The 15,756-nt window shown below is 46.9% G+C and overlaps 1 protein-coding gene across 5 annotated transcripts in view; it reads right to left on the bottom strand.

The window, feature by feature from the left end:
* Trub1 (TruB pseudouridine (psi) synthase family member 1) overlaps positions 1–13,750 on the bottom strand; it is a 38,114-nt gene extending 24,364 nt beyond the window's left edge. For 2 of the 5 annotated variants that reach the window (XR_386517.4, XM_006527357.4), the window contains exons 1-3: positions 13,446–13,750; positions 8,454–8,552; positions 2,217–2,272 (exon numbers count right to left, since the gene is read on the bottom strand). Coding sequence is in view for 4 of the 5 variants with exons in the window: in XM_006527357.4 (XP_006527420.2) it covers positions 2,217–2,272; positions 8,454–8,552; positions 13,446–13,695 (405 nt within the window). In the remaining variant the exon portion in view is untranslated. The remainder of the gene's footprint in view (positions 1–2,216; positions 2,273–8,453; positions 8,553–13,445) is intronic. The other 3 variants (NM_028115.3, NM_029839.3, XM_006527356.3) reach the window with 2 other exon arrangements.
* Positions 13,751–15,756: the final 2,006 nt, after the last annotated feature.

Raw genomic sequence — 15,756 nt, 5'->3', positions numbered from 1 at the left:
GGGTACGGACAGGACAATCAGGAGTTCAAGGCCAGTCTTGGCCACATGAGACCCTGCCTCAAACAAAGGTACTCCATGTACAGGACTGGAGTTATTTACTGAAACTATTTGCTTGTATAGAAGTCTGTGCATATAGCCTCGCAATAATCTGGATGTATCACGGTCTACATGACAGCTAATCATCTCTATGGCAACCTGATGAGATTGGGAAGCACAGTGGAAACAAATCTTTGAGCCCACTAGTGAAGGAACTGTGGAAATGAGGTTATATAAGGTGGGAAGAGCTGCCTTAACGTAGGTGGGACTGATCCACAGGCTGAGGTCCCAGACCAGCTGAACATAAGCATCCGTCACCCTCTGCTTCCTCACTTACACGGTGTGGCCGGGACCTCTGCTCACCTTAATGCCTTCCCCACCATAATGGACTGAGCCCAAGAGCCTCGAGTCCAAAGAAACCCTTAAGTTACTTTTGTTGTGTATTTTATCACAACAACACACAAAGTAAAATAAAATATAGTCTATCAGAACAGTAAAATAGTTACTAATTACTTTCTAACAGAATGTATTCTTCAACTCAAGTCAACATCAAATGACTTCGTCCATTTAACAAATACTCAACATAAAACGGAAAGCATGGGAAAAGCCACACCCCAGTGCTGATTCGCAATCCATGGAACATGGAGCCTGGCTTCTGGGACGAGACCCAGCTGGGGTGTCTGTCTCTGTTACCGTCATCTGAGGAGCCCTGCTTTCTCTGTGTGTGACATCCAACTTTTCTAGCTGAACACCACAACGGCCTGTAACAAATAAAACCCGACCCAGATGTGTTTCTATCTTCAGTCATCATTCTTCCAAAAATATGCTTAGAATTTACAAGAGAGCCTGTTCAGCACTGATGGAGCACCGTGCATGCTTATGGCTTTGTGGGGAGGGGCGAATAGCAAATATTTCAGCGGCCTCAGCCAATCTGAGCTTGGGGGGAACGTTTGAACAAATTATTAACGCAAGTATGTCTTTTGGTTGCTGACATGAAAATGATTTGTTTATTGTAAAACTTTTAGAGAATACCAAATAGTGTAAAAAATAAAATAAATATAATCCTAATTCCCCTACTGAACAGCCATCATTTACATTTTGTAGTTAAGAAACAAATCAACTGTGTCAAAAACCCTGTGTCAAAAACAGACTGTAAACTCTGCATGGTAATATTTAAGAACAATGTATTAATCTACCTGAAAGTGATGACTCACATTTTAAACATTTTTTTTCCCTGTATGTGTGGGTCTGTGTACATGTCAGGGGCAGAGGCGTGGGGGTGTTAGCCTATGGAGGTAGACAACTTTCACATCCTGACTTTTTCTACAGTCATCCTTCCACCATGTTGAATGACTCAAGTGGCCCCAGAGGCGCCGCCTCCTCCTCCCCCTCCCAAGTGCCTAAAAAGTACACTTGGATTTAGTTAGAGTTACTTTCATAGACAAATAACATCATTTATCATCTTAAAGAGGGTCCTGCTGTCTTCTTCAGTGGTTCATATTTGTGTGTGTGTGTGTGTGTGTGTGTATGTGTGTATGTGTGTATGTATGTGTGTGCATGCGTGTGTACATGTGTGCATGTGTGCATGTGAAGATGTGTGTGGAGGTATCTGCATGTGTGGAGACAGAGATTGACACTGGAATATCTTCATTACCTGTTTTAGGTTGGGTCTGTCACTGAGCCTGGAATTCAGCTTTCTGCCGACACTGGGTGACCAGCAAGCTCCTGGACCCACTTGTCTGCACCCCTCAACAAGGTCAAGGTCAAGGTCCGTGCCACCTGAGATTTGAATCATCTTCCCAGCAACCCTCAGTGCCTTCATTTTATAACGACTGAAAATAGCCCCATATGTCTAAATACTTGGCCCTCAGTTGGTGGATCTGGGAGCCATTAGGCATTGTGGCCTTGTTGGAAGAGGTGGAAGTAGGCTTTGAGGTTTCAAAAGATCCCTGCCATTCCCAGTGTGCTCCATGCCTCCTGCTCCAGCTCTCAGCTGCTGCTCCAACCCCATCGCCAGGTCTCTGTTCCACCATTGTAAAATCTAACCTTCTGGGGTAGTTTGTCCAATTACACTCTTTGGTAAGTTGCCTTGGTCATGGTGGTTTGTCACAGCAATAAAGAACAAGATGGTCACTGAGAAAAACATCAAAGAAGAAAGAAATACATTCTCACAGTCTTACCTTGGACCCCGACAACATACTGGTCAACATTTTTGTTCCTCTTCCAATCCCAACCACTATGAAAGAAAAAAAATATTTTGACAATGTATTCTGAAAACGAGGTTTGTCAAATATCTGCACACCTTATTCATAATTTACTGGCCTATGTAGTGCAAGGATGAGAAAATATACACTTAACAGAATTTGGGGCTGCTATTAATCCAGTTAGATGATGTCAGACAGCTAAGATATTCTGAATATGGAAAGGAAGAAAAGAATATCTTCCCGTTCCCAAATATTAAAGACAGCAAATGCCTGAACCCAGCCAATCAGAGGATGAAGATTCAGAGCAGTCTCAGAGGGCGCACTGGGATTTTATATGGGTACCATAAAGAAAATACACGGTACAATTAGCCATGTTCAAGCAGGCTGAGGAAACCCTGACAGGCTTCATCACCAAACAAAGCAAAAGCCATCATCGTAGCTAACGAACCATTAAGGATGATTAGTAGCACGCAGAACACAATTGAGAAGAGAGAAACTCGGGTAATCAGCCCAACAGCCGGAATGAGGGCCAACAGAACCAGTTTAACCCAGACCAGCCAACCACAGCACAGCCCTGCTGTCTTCCTGTTTCAGACGTTACTTATCCTTACACACTATGGCTCACCAGGGATGGTAGAGTGTATTTAACCATTTCTTTATATAAAAGCCTGGCCACTGCACATCTACATCCCAGTCCTTCCTTTTCCAGCTTGGACCACTTCGTAACAGTTTCTGAAACCCTCACTGTGCACACTACAAAGTTCACAGCAAGCCCAATTCCTATGTCCCAGCTTTTTTTTTTTTTTTTTTTTTTTTTTTTTAAATTCATTTATTTATTATATGTAAGTACACTATAGCTGTCTTCAGACACTCCAGAAGAGGGAGCTAGATCTCGTTATGGCTCCATGTGGTTGCTGGGATTTGAACTCTGAACCTTCGGAAGAGCAGTCGGGTGCTCTTACCCACTGAGCCATCTCACCAGCCCTGTCCCAGCTTCTTAATATTCAACCTTAATGTTAAAAATCTAGCTCACGCCTCAGCTCATTCATAAAGTCTATTCCAAATTCCCATGACACCCACCAGGACGGATCCTCCATCTCTAAGTAGGATCGTAATCGTTCGAGAACTAAGATCAAAGGTCGTTTTGCTTTCAGTAGCTCTGAAGAGCTTGGTATTCTTCAAATAGCAGCACTTGCTAATGCTGCTGCTGAGGCAGAGACTTGGTATGACAGCAACAAAGATGTGATGTAGTCTAATCACATGTAGTTTTTGAGCGGCTACTATATGTAGTCCTGAGAGGACGACACAGGGCTGGAGAACTGTTTCCTGCTTTGAAGCTTAAATATTCTCAGGGGGAAGCAGATGATAGATAGGAAGAAATCAAAGTGCTCAAAACTGTTGGCCCAGCTAATGGGTGAATGCTGCTACATGTCATGTGACAGTGCACAGAAGTGTCCATGTGCCCAGGGGGAGGAGCAACTGGGAGAGGTCGTGAGAGGAGCATTCCGAAGTCTGAGGCCAAAGGAGGCTCCGTCCATCAGCACTGCAAATGCAGTAAGTTGGTGAGGACACACATGAAGAAGAAACTCGCGCCCTCAGGGAACATCTGCACACAGTCTCCGGACCAGAGTGGGGGCAGTGGGTTCATCAACGTGACAAGCAGGCTGACATGGGATTCTAACTCAGCGGCATGCTGCACAGGGAGGTGGCTTCCAGCCTAGCGAGGCGGTCCAGAGTGAGGAACTGTCAAGGACACACTGAGAGCCACCCAGAAAAACCCTCTCATTGTGTATTCAAGAAGAAACAAGGCCAGAGGTGGGGTGGTTAGTGAAAGTAGAATTTGGAGAACGCGGGTGTAACAGTGGCATCTAGGAGACTAACTGGCAATCTTACATCAGCCCCTTAAGATGGAAACCAAGTTTCTTCTTATCACTTTAACTAGATACGTTTAACTTTACAGGTTATAAAAAAGCACGGTGAAAACTTTCAGAAGTATTGCAAACATAGCCGATAAATAATTATTTACGATTGCTACTTCTACCAAATGACCATTCTTAACTCTGTCTGCTGTATCTCTTAGTTGTGGTCTCGCTTATTTTTTACTTTATTTGGTGTCGCTGAGTGATGCCAGAGGAGAGTGTTGGATCCCCTGGAGATTAGGGTTATGGTTGGTTATAACCTGCCACGTGGGTGCCGGGAACTGAACCCCAGTCCTCTGGAAGAGCAGTCGGAGCTCTTAACCGCAAAGCCGTGCCCAGGCACAGAGCCGCGTCTCTACCTCTCTCCAGGCCTGTTGTTCCAAAACTGAGCTCTGCGCGTGGTTTCCTGCTCCGGTTTACACTTAACAGAAGTAGTTTTCATGATAGTTTTAAAACTACGATACTTTGAAAACATGTTGTACACATTATCTTTTTCTTATCTTTGTGGCAGTAAAAATACGATGGTGTGATTGGTTCTCCAGCTGAGGCCACGGAGGTAGTTACCAGAGCTCTGATTGGTTCTCCAGCTGAGCCACGGAGGTCGTTACCAGAGCTCTGATTGGTTCTCCAGCTGAGGCCCACGGAGGTCTTTACCAGAGCTCTGTTCAGAAGGCTGACATCTCTAAGAGCATCCTTCCCAGTCGGCCTCTCGGGTGCTTTGCATTACTAAGGAGATTCCTCCAACTGTAGTGGCACCGCTAGCTCAGGGTGTTAGAGACTTAAATAAACCCCAGCAAGAGCTCCCAAGTGTGGAAGCTGTGTACGGCAGGCAGCACAGTGCCCTCGCCTGTGGGCGCCATGTGCAGACCCCTTATACCTAGAAACTAGTGTCCTGGTGGGACCTGACATAGGCTTTTCTTTTTTTTTAAGTTCTCCTATAGCTATTGTGACAAACTTTCCTTTAAAGACACCCCACCACCCCTGACAGACAGTTCTCAGGTCAGAAATCTAAAGCAGGCTACCATGAGCTACGGCCATGATTCACAGCAATTTTAAAAGAACTGTAGGGCCTGGCGTGGCTGTGTTCCTTCTGTAGCCCCAGGGGGAGAAGCTCAGCTAAACGCATCCCCAAGCTAAGCTAAGGGGATCTTGCCTTTTCCAGCTCTCAGGGACCCGCTGCCCACATTCTTGGCTTGTGGTCCCTTCCACCTCCCAAGCCGGCAATCACATCCCTGCAGCCAGCACTTCCACATGTCCTGGCTTTCTTGTGCCTCTTCCACGTCTAAGGATGCTCACTGGGCTCTCCTGGAAACTCCAGGTAATCTTATTAAATCATCTGCTCGGCAATTTTAACCCTGGCTGCCCCCTCATGACACAGCCTAGCATGCTCGGAGGAGTAGAGATGAAGATGATGTAACTCCAGGGAACTGCTCTTGCCTCCAGATATATTAGTTTATTTTGCAGGCTCTCCTGTGAGATATATATATATATATTATATATAAAATAGAATGAAGAATCTTATTTTATTCTTAAATTGTCATCTTAGACCAGAGGTTCTCAACCTGTAGGTTGTGGCCCTTTTGGGGTCAAAGGACTCTTTCACAGGGGTCACATATCAGATGGGCTGCATGTCAGACATTTACATGACAATCCACAACAGTAGAAAAATTACAGTTATGAAGTAGCAATGGAATAATCTTATGGTTGGGGTCAGCACACCGTGAGGCAGTATTAAAGGGTCACAGGGTTGGGAAGGCTGAGAACCGTGCCTCAGACCTTGAACCTGAACCACTATTACAGAGCACACAGCCTGTAAAATGGGCAGAGCACTGGCAGTAATATGGCGGATGAAACGCTGCCCCGTGTGACACGCAGCAGGAGCAGAGCCAGGACGGTGAAGAATCGAAGCAGGATAAAGAACACAGGACGTCACCGAGGGACAGAGGAATGACAGGGCAGCTGAGAAGCACAGAGCCACAGCACGGTGACTCAGTGAAAAAGAAACACCAACCACCATCCCGGCCTCCATCTGATGCTCCCTGGTAGGGGAAGCAGAGGACACAGAGGACAAGAGCACATGAACCAGAGGGCAGCGCACAGCGTCAGTGCCAGGACAGCACACCAGTCAGTCCCAGGACAGCACAACCCAGCATCAGTGCCAGGACAGCACAACCCAGCCTCAGTGCCAAGACAGCACAACTCAGTGTCAATGCCAGGACAGCACACCAGTCAGTCCCAGGACAGAACAACTCAGCAACAGTGCCAGGAGAACACACCAGTCAGTCCCAGGACAGCACACCAGTCAGTGCCAGGACAGCACACCAGCATCAGTGCCAGGCCAGCACACCAGTCAGTCCCAGGCCAGCACACCAGTCAGTCCCAGGCCAGCACACCAGTCAGTCCCAGGCCAGCACACCAGTCAGTCCCAGGCCAGCACACCAGTCAGTCCCAGGCCAGCACACCAGCATTAGTGCCAGGCCAGCACACCAGTCAGTCCCAGGCCAGCACACCAGTCAGTCCCAGGACAGCACACCAGCATTAGTGCCAGGCCAGCACACCAGTCAGTCCCAGGCCAGCACACCAGTCAGTCCCAGGACAGCACACCAGCATTAGTGCCAGGCCAGCACACCAGTCAGTCCCAGGCCAGCACACCAGTCAGTCCCAGGCCAGCACACCAGTCAGTCCCAGGCCAGCACACCAGCATTAGTGCCAGGCCAGCACACCAGTCAGTCCCAGGACAGCACACCAGTCAGTCCCAGGACAGCACACCAGTCAGTCCCAGGACAGCACACCAGCATTAGTGCCAGGCCAGCACACCAGTCAGTCCCAGGCCAGCACACCAGTCAGTCCCAGGACAGCACACCAGTCAGTCCCAGGCCAGCACACCAGTCAGTCCCAGGCCAGCACAACCCAGTGTCCATCCCAGGCCAGCACACCAGTCAGTCCCAGGCCAGCACAACCCAGTGTCCATCCCAGGCCAGCACACCAGTCAGTCCCAGGCCAGCACACCTGTCAGTGCCAGGCCAGCACACCAGTCAGTCCCAGGCCAGTACACCAGTCAGTGCCAGGCCAGCACACCAGTCAGTGCCAGGCCAGCACACCTGTCAGTCCTAGAAGAACGTGTATATACAATGTTTCTCTCCAGGAAATATATCAAAAACATAGTTTCCAAGCTTGATCTGGGGTTGGGAAGTGTCCCCTGGCACCCTCTGCCTGTATGGGAGCCCTGAACTCCAGAGTCCTACAGGAAGACAGTAGTGCACACAGTCCAGACACAGCAAACCAGGATGGTGATCCAGGGAAGAGTGGAGTACTTCCTATAATCCAAGTTCACAGATGCTAGGCATGCCCAAGCCTTTCAAAACGCAACAGTTTCACTCCTGGTGGGCTAACTGTTCTGCTCAGAATCAAACCTTTGCTCAAAGCTCCCTGCACACATAGGAGAGGCAATGGTGCCATGTGCTCTGTGATGCTGTGTGCTGTTGCTCTGTAGTGCTATGTGCTCTGTTCTGTGGTGCTGTGTGTGTGGTGCTCTGTGCTGCTGTATGCTGTAGTGCTGTGCTGTGGTGTTGTGGTGCTCTGTGGCCCTATGTTACTCTGTGGTGCTGTGTTGCTCTGTGGTGCTGTGGTGCTATGGTGTTGTGTTGCTCTGTGGTGCTGTGTGCTCTGGTGCTATGTGCTGTGGCATTATGGTGCTTTGTGGTGCTGTGTGCTCTGTGGTACTGTGTGCTGCCATGTTGGATGGTCTGTGGTACTGTGTGGTCTGAGGTACTGTGTGCTGCCATGTTGGATGGTCTGTGGTACTGTGTGGTCTGAGGTACTGTGTGCTGCCATGTTGGATGGTCTGTGGTGCTGTGTGCTCTATGGTACTGTGTGCTGCCATGTTGGATGGTCTGTGGTACTGTGTGGTCTAAGGTACTGTGTGCTGCCATGTTGGATGGTCTGTGGTACTGTGTGCTCTGTGGTACTGTGTGCTGCCATGTTGGATGGTCTGTGGTACTGTGGTCTGAGGTACTGTGTGCTGCCATGTTGGATGGTCTGTGGTGCTGTGTGCTCTGTGGTACTGTGTGCTGCCATGTTGGATGGTCTGTGGTACTGTGTGGTCTGAGGTACTGTGTGCTGTGGTGCTGTGCTCTGTGGTGCTTGTGCCCTGCACCATTCAAGGGCTTCGGGGAAGAAGGACTTGTAACCACGGTATAACTAGAACACTGCAATGTACAGTGAGGCACCAGGACTCAGCTAGCATTTCTGGTATTGAAGGAGAGAGTCATTAAACTTCCCTCACGTCTCTTACCCAGAACACCTTGCGCTGCACTGTCCAGCGTCCCTCCGTGTCCGACTTTCAATGTCTGCTTTTGCCTCTTGTTCCATTCTGGAGAAGGCATTCCAGCTTCTACAGGAGTAATCAGAATTTTTAAAAAAAGGTAATTACAAGTCAGGAGGAGCATGGGAGACAAGATAACCTATTCAAAAAACAAACAAAACATACAGGTATAAGGCTATGACCACATAACTAGCAAAAACAGGTTTTAGAATGTACAGTGGGCTCAGTGTGGTGGTGTACGCTTTTAAACAATGAGTTTGAGGCCAGGGTGGTTTACATACTGAGTCCCCATAGCCAAGGATATATGCTGAGACCCTGTCCCAAAACACAACAAAACTGTATAGCCACGCCTAGGAAGATAGCTCAGTTGGTAAACTGCTTGCCACTCAAGCATGAGGTTCTGAGGTCAATCCCCAGGACCCATGTTAAAGAAAAAGCTGGGGGTGGTGACATGCATTTATAATCCCTGATCTGAGACAGGGGCTTGGTGACATCTACTTAGTGAGTTCCAGGCCAGTGAAACACCTTGTCTCAAAAATTAATGTGGACAGAGGAATGACTCCTGAGGTTGACCTCTGGCCTCCACACATGTGTGAACACACACACACACATGAAGAGAGAAAGATTTCCTAAATTACAAAAGAACAGTATTTCAAAATTAGTGAAATAGAAACTGAACTCATTTTAAGAGAAACAATTAGGTATGTATGTATGTATGTATGTATGTATGTATCCATCTATATGTGTGTGGATCTATCTATATCTAGATGTGTATAGACAATCTCGTTACATGTATATCTGTAAACCATGTACATGCAGTGTCTAAGGAGGCCAGAAGAGGGCAGCAGAGTCCTGGGAACTAGAGTTCTAGATGGACATGAGACACCAAGTGGATGCTGCGAATTGAACCTGGGACCTCTGGAATATCAGCCCAATGTCCTTATCTGTGGAGCCATCTTTCCAGCCCCAAGAAAAACAAAAGTCTAAGTCAATATTTAAGCTAACTGGGTGACTTCTAGTGATATATCAATAGTTAGAAAGTAACAAAAAAGTTAGCTTTGGCATATGCAGCTAGTTTTAAGAGACCTCAGCTACAGTCTCTAAATGTCTGTGATTTCTTCTGTCCCTCCCTGGCGTCTACTAACTGGGAGCACATCTCATACAGGGCTATTTCTATCTACACCTAGTCCTCAGCTAGTTTTACTACTTGTCCACATGATCAAAACTTTCAATTCATTAAAGACGCTAATCTCAACAAGAGCTTAAGTGTCAGCTCAGAGCTGTTAGTTACCACTTGACTTCTGAAGCATTTAATAAAGAAAGAGAGGATTCCAACACTGCTTACATCACATCTCCATCATTACAGACGAGCTATACGACACCTGTCACAGCAATCCCCTGACCCTCAGCCTGTTAAACCTACTTTAAAACTATTGACACCAGGAGACAGAAAACAGCACACAATGAAAAGAGGGCAGGGCAGAGACAGAAGCCAGCTTAAACTCTCAGACGGGGCTGGAGAGATGGCTCAGAGGTTAATAAGTAGCACTGACTGCTCTTCCGGGGAGCCTGAGTTCAATTCCCAGCAACCACATGGGGGCTCACAACCATCTGCACTGCCTCCTTCTGGTGTGTCTGAAGACAGCAACAGTGTACTCACATAGATAAAATAAATAAATAAATCTTTACAACAGAACATTCAGATGGCTGTGCTGGGCCGCTCAACCTCACAGCCTGACTACCATGCCAGTGGTTCAGAGCCTTAAGATCGGGTGTACACTTGGACTCTAACATCACCAAACTTGGAGGAACGAGATCCCAGCACCGTGGGCCTGGACTTCAAACACTTCACCTTCCACTTGCAATGTATCATGGATCTCTGTCAGTGAACTTACAAAAGTACACTGGGGAACTCCGAGTTTTTAACTTGATATGCCTTAGTATAAAGGTCTCATAAATTCAGTCATCTTGTCTCTAACTCATTCACACTGTTGAAATTGTGTTCACTCTTGAATCGAATACTCAGATGGCTGTTTATGGATGACCATTTAAGGTCCTTTCTACCTATAAAAACCTAGCATGCTTCAGGCCTTGAAAGGTTCAAAGTCACGGAGAAGAGATTCTACAACGGGGGAAATCAATGTAAGGACGGGCAAGGAATGTTTTTGAAGAGGCTATGCCTCCTGGCTGAGCGAATCAGTGGTTGTCAAACCTGGATAGAACAGAATGCTATCTTTTAGAATCTTGCAGGGCGATTCTGACAGGTGCTTAGCCTGGGACTGGGAAAGCTCAATTAGCTAGTATGAATACGGAATCAACCAAACACAGGCACTGGGGAAGCCTGAGTTCGCTACTAGGGAATACGGAATTACCCAATCGCAGGCACTGGGGAAACTCTCTTAGCTAATATGAATACGGAATCGACCAATCACAGGCACTGGGGAAGCCTGAGTTCGCTAATAGGGAATACGGAATTACCCAATCGCAGGCACTGGGGAAACTCGCTTAGCTAATATGAATACGGAATCGACCAATCACAGGCATTGGGGAAGCTCGCTTAGCTAATATGAATACAGAATCGACCAATCACAGGCACTGGGGAAGCCTGAGTTCGCTAATAGGGAATACGGAATTACCCAGTCACAGGCACTGGGGAAACTCGCTTAGCTAATATGAATACGGAATTGACCAATCACAGACACTTCCCCAGTGGGAAGCTCGCTTAGCTAATATGAATACAGAATCGACCAATCACAGGCACTGGGGAAGTCTGAGTTCGCTAATAGGGAATACGGAATCACCCAATCACAGGCACTGGGCTAGGAAGCTCGCTTAGCTAATATGAATACGGAATCACAGGCACTGTTAGGAGAGGAAGACTTCAGCATATCAGTGGGTGCTCTGCAGAAACCAGCCTAGTGACAGCCTTGAAGCAATCAGTCCCAACAAAGTGCAACCAAGAAACTTCAGCGTTTTGATGCTATGAAAAGCTTCTTTAAGAACCGTAATCTTTGGTACAAAAAGCCAGTTTACTAACAAATCAGGACAAACGAAAGCAACATATCTGTGAAAGAAAAAAACAACAAACAAACAAATACCCCATCACAATGATTCCTTTTGATGCAAGTCCTCAGTTCAATGTCCCCTAAAATCCGATGCGCTAGTGTCATTAACGCTGTAATAAAATACCCTCAAAAGGTAACTCACGAGAGTCTATTTTAGCTCAGAATTCCAGCTTACTCTCTACCACATCCACAGTCAGGATGAGATGAGAACGAAGGCTCACACACTTGTGTCCAGCTCCAGTTCTCACACAGTTCAAATGCCCTGTCTAGGGGAGGGTGCCACCCACAGCAGGCCGCGTCTTCCTCTCTCAATGAGCTTAATTAAAACAATCCCTCACAGACATGGCCACAAGCCAACCCAATATAGATGTTCCCTATCCCTTACTGAAACTGGGAATTCTAGATGATATTGGGGTGGCAATCAAAGTTAGCCACCACACTTAACGATGAGCACAAATGAGCAAGTATAACACCATTGTTTAGCATCCGGAAGAATGTGTGTATCTGTTCAATAAACATTTAAATTAGCAAAGTTTTTATCAGAATAGTTTGGCTCCTGGCTAAAAGAGAAAATTTAAATCAGAATGGAGGTGCCCATCTGTAAGTCTCACATTCAGGAGCTCAGGCAGGAGGATCACTGAGTTGAGCTCAAGGCAAACCTATCTCAAAACAAACAAACAAAACTAGATTAAGTCTTCCAGGTGACACTGAGCACTGTGAGAGGTTTCTCTGTACCTGTAACAAGACAAGCTAAGCTGAAGCTCTGGAGAATCTGGAACTGCAGAGATCACAAGACTGTAAGCCGACTTAAGGGAAGAGGCGGCCACTGTTCATCCTATGTCCCTATAGGATTCCACAGATGCAGCTTAACATGAGAATCCAGTAAAAGAAAGGCTCCGTGGGGACTGTTCACAGGGTAAAGTGCTCGCCAAGCAATAGTGAGGACCAGAGCTTGGATCTCCAGCACCCCTATAAACACGAGGGTGACACTGAATGCTACCCTGATTCCTAGCCAGTTGTCCCTAAAACAAGCTGAGTAGGCAGACTTGCCTAATTGGCAGGATCTAGGTTCAAGTGAGGTACTCTGGCTCAATACACAAGATGGAAAGCCATGTCTGAAGATGGCCAACATCACCTCTCACCTACAAACACACACTCACACTGCATACACATTCACACGCAAAACAAAACTAAAGGGTTTTGGCTTTTTAATGCTCCTGTTATAAATGATCAAGAGGAAGAATGGTTAGAAAAATGGCCATCTTCTATTTTAATGTTCCTCAAAAAATACTACATTAAAAAAAGAAGAAGAAAGAAAGCACAATCTGAAGCAATAGAGCACAATTTCCAAAATAATCCCAGATCTTCAGACTTTCAGGGTCTGCAAGTGTGGGGATCAGGAACCTGCATTTGTATAGAAGACGAATCACCGTGCCCACTAAAAGGTGAAAGTGGTGTCCTTTCTAAATCCTAGCTAACTCAGCCTATGTGCTTTTCAAATAAACTTTTAAGTTTGCAACTTAGGGGTAGAGAGCCTGCATTTCCTCTGGTGGTACTCATTCGCAAGAGTTAAACAAAAACCCTGGGAGGGATCAAACTACAGAAAACTGGGCTGCAGCCACCAGGGTGAAAACCTGTATATGCAGACTGGTCCCCCAACTCTACACGTACTTCCCGTGAGAAGCTCAAAGGGCCACTGTTGAAAGAGTGTGCACTTGGGTAAGTCCAAGCCTAAGATGCCCTGGGTTTTCGTCCAGAGTTAATTCGGTGGTCACTCTTTCTATCTTGAGCCACAGACGCACAAAGTAAGTCAGTAAGTAAAAGAAGAAAGACTAGAGATAAAAATCCCAGTGTGGTGGAGAACTCCTCAGCCTGGTCCCTACCCGGGCGGCAGTACCTGCCAGCAGCTTCTCCTTCAGCCGGTTCAGCAGCTCGGCTGAAGTGGGCCCTTTGGGCTTGTGCACGGCGAACACGCCGCTCAGCGACATGAGCTTAGCAGCCAGGGCGGCCTTGGAGGCCGGGGCTTGCGATTCAGTCCTGGCCGCTTCCGCCACCGATGCTGCTACAGAGGCCTCGGCTGTTCCTGAAGTGTCAGGAGCTGTGTCCACAATCAGAGGTGAAACCACCTCTGCCTCTGCAGCTGCCATGCTTTCACGGCCTGGGCCAAGAGGCGAGCAGAGATGACACCGATGTGTTGCAAGGCCTTCTGGGAATTGTAGTCCATAGGCTCGGTATAGGCCAATGGCTTGCTCTGGCATCTCGGAGTTCTGCTGGAACCTTTAATATCTCTGTTACCAAATGCTCTTAGTCGTGAAGAGGTACATTGGAGTTGCCGCTGTAAACTATCCAACGCAAACACCTAATTTGTGTATTTGAGGTAGAGTCACTTCCTTTCTGTACCGCCCCCCCATAACCTGCATGTGTGTGTGTGTGTGTGTGTGTGTGTATGAATTTTGAATTTTTGACTGCAGTTTTTGACAGTTCTAAAAAAAATGTTAATGTTCTTTTGGAGTTTCTATTCCTTTATAGGAATCAAAAACTATATATGGTTGATCCATTCGTGGTGGTGCATGAAGGGCTCTCTAACAGGCATGGCAAACATGGCACCAACAGGCTTTACTCTTCTTCCCCTTTTCCTTCTCCCCTGCTAAACTGTAGGTTACATTCCTAAAGCTAGCCCCAAGGTCCATTCAGTTATTTGGCCACTGTCTCATTCCTGAGACAAAACATCAAGGACCAACAATCAAAATTCATTGTTTGACTAATGTGTCCGATCAGGATTTACCAACTCACTCTAGCATAAATTCCCCCTAGCCCCCTACAGTGAATGCCTTTAATCCCAGCATTTAGAAGTCAGAGGCAGGTGGATTTCTGTGAGTTCCGGGCCACCCAGGGTAACATACTGAGACCTTATCTCAACAAACAAACAAGTAAAACCCAAAACAACAAAAACGCCTATGGTTTAAATTAATATTTAAACTCTTTGCAGACCTCGCATTAGGCTGTCCCTCTAAGAGAGGAAAAAAAAATCCTTTTACTTCTTCCCCAAATGCATTAAATGGAAGTGTGGTTATTATGGGATAGCCACTTTGTCTTCTTTGTTTCCCCACATTGCCTTACAGCCATTCTTTCTCATAGTGCTCTGCCAGGCTAACATTCTTCCCTAATGATGCCTCATTGCCTAATGATCCCAGTCAGGGGATGCCAGTTACACGTCTACCATTCACGCAACAAATGTATGTCAGAGGAATCATTACAGATAGAGTATTCTGGGCATTAGAAAAATCAAGCTCTAATTTCCTAAAGTAGCCAACATCTTACACATTGGACAAGCCTTTAACTCACAGGTCATTTTATTTAATATTATATTTCAGACTGACTAAGACAGTCTGCCATCTCTCCTTCCCTCTCCCCCACCCCCACCATATCTCTTTTCTGCTACCCTCTAATCTATGTTCTCTGTTCTCTAACTGTGTGGTGATTTGGATAGGAATGGTCCCCACAGCCTCATAGATTTGAATGCTTTTTCATTAAGGGAGTGGTGCTACTTGACAAAGATTAGGAGCTATGGCCTTGTTGGACTAAGTGTGTCACTGGGGTGGGTTTGGAGGGGTTTCAAATGCTCAAGCCAGTCTCCTAGTCTTTCTCCCTCCTCTCCCTCTTCCCCTCCCCCTCTCCTCCTCTTCCCCTCTTCCTCTTCCTCTCCCCCTCTCCCTCCCTCTCCCTCTCTCCCCTCCTCCTCTTCCCCTCTCCCTCATCTCTCTCCTCTCCTCTCCTCTCCTCTCCTCTCCTCTCCTCTCCTCTCCCTTTCCCTCACTCTCCCTCTCCCCCTCCCCCTCTTCTCCTCTTCTCCTCTTCTCCTCTCCTCTCCTCTCCTCTCCTCTCCTCTCCCTTTCCCTCACTCTCCCCCTCACTCTCTCCCTCACTCTCTCCCTCACTTCCTCCCTCCCTCCCGCCTGCTAATCTGGATGTAGACTCTCAGCTCTTTCTCCAGCACCATATCTGCCTGCATGCAGCTATACTTCCCACCATGATGATAATGGACTAAACCTCTGAACTGTAAACTAGCCCCAATGAAATGTTTTCTTTACAAGAGTTGCTGTGGTCATGGTATCTCTTCAGAGCAACAAAGCACTGATTAAGACAGTCTGCTTCTAATAAAGCATTTCACATTGTTGGCTTAAACTTTCTATTTTGACCCAGTCTCC

Source organism: Mus musculus, chromosome 19, assembly GCF_000001635.26.
Source record: "Mus musculus strain C57BL/6J chromosome 19, GRCm38.p6 C57BL/6J".
In the NCBI taxonomy this organism is placed as follows: Eukaryota; Metazoa; Chordata; class Mammalia; order Rodentia; family Muridae; genus Mus; species Mus musculus.
This window is presented reverse-complemented; position numbering and strand designations above follow the sequence as displayed.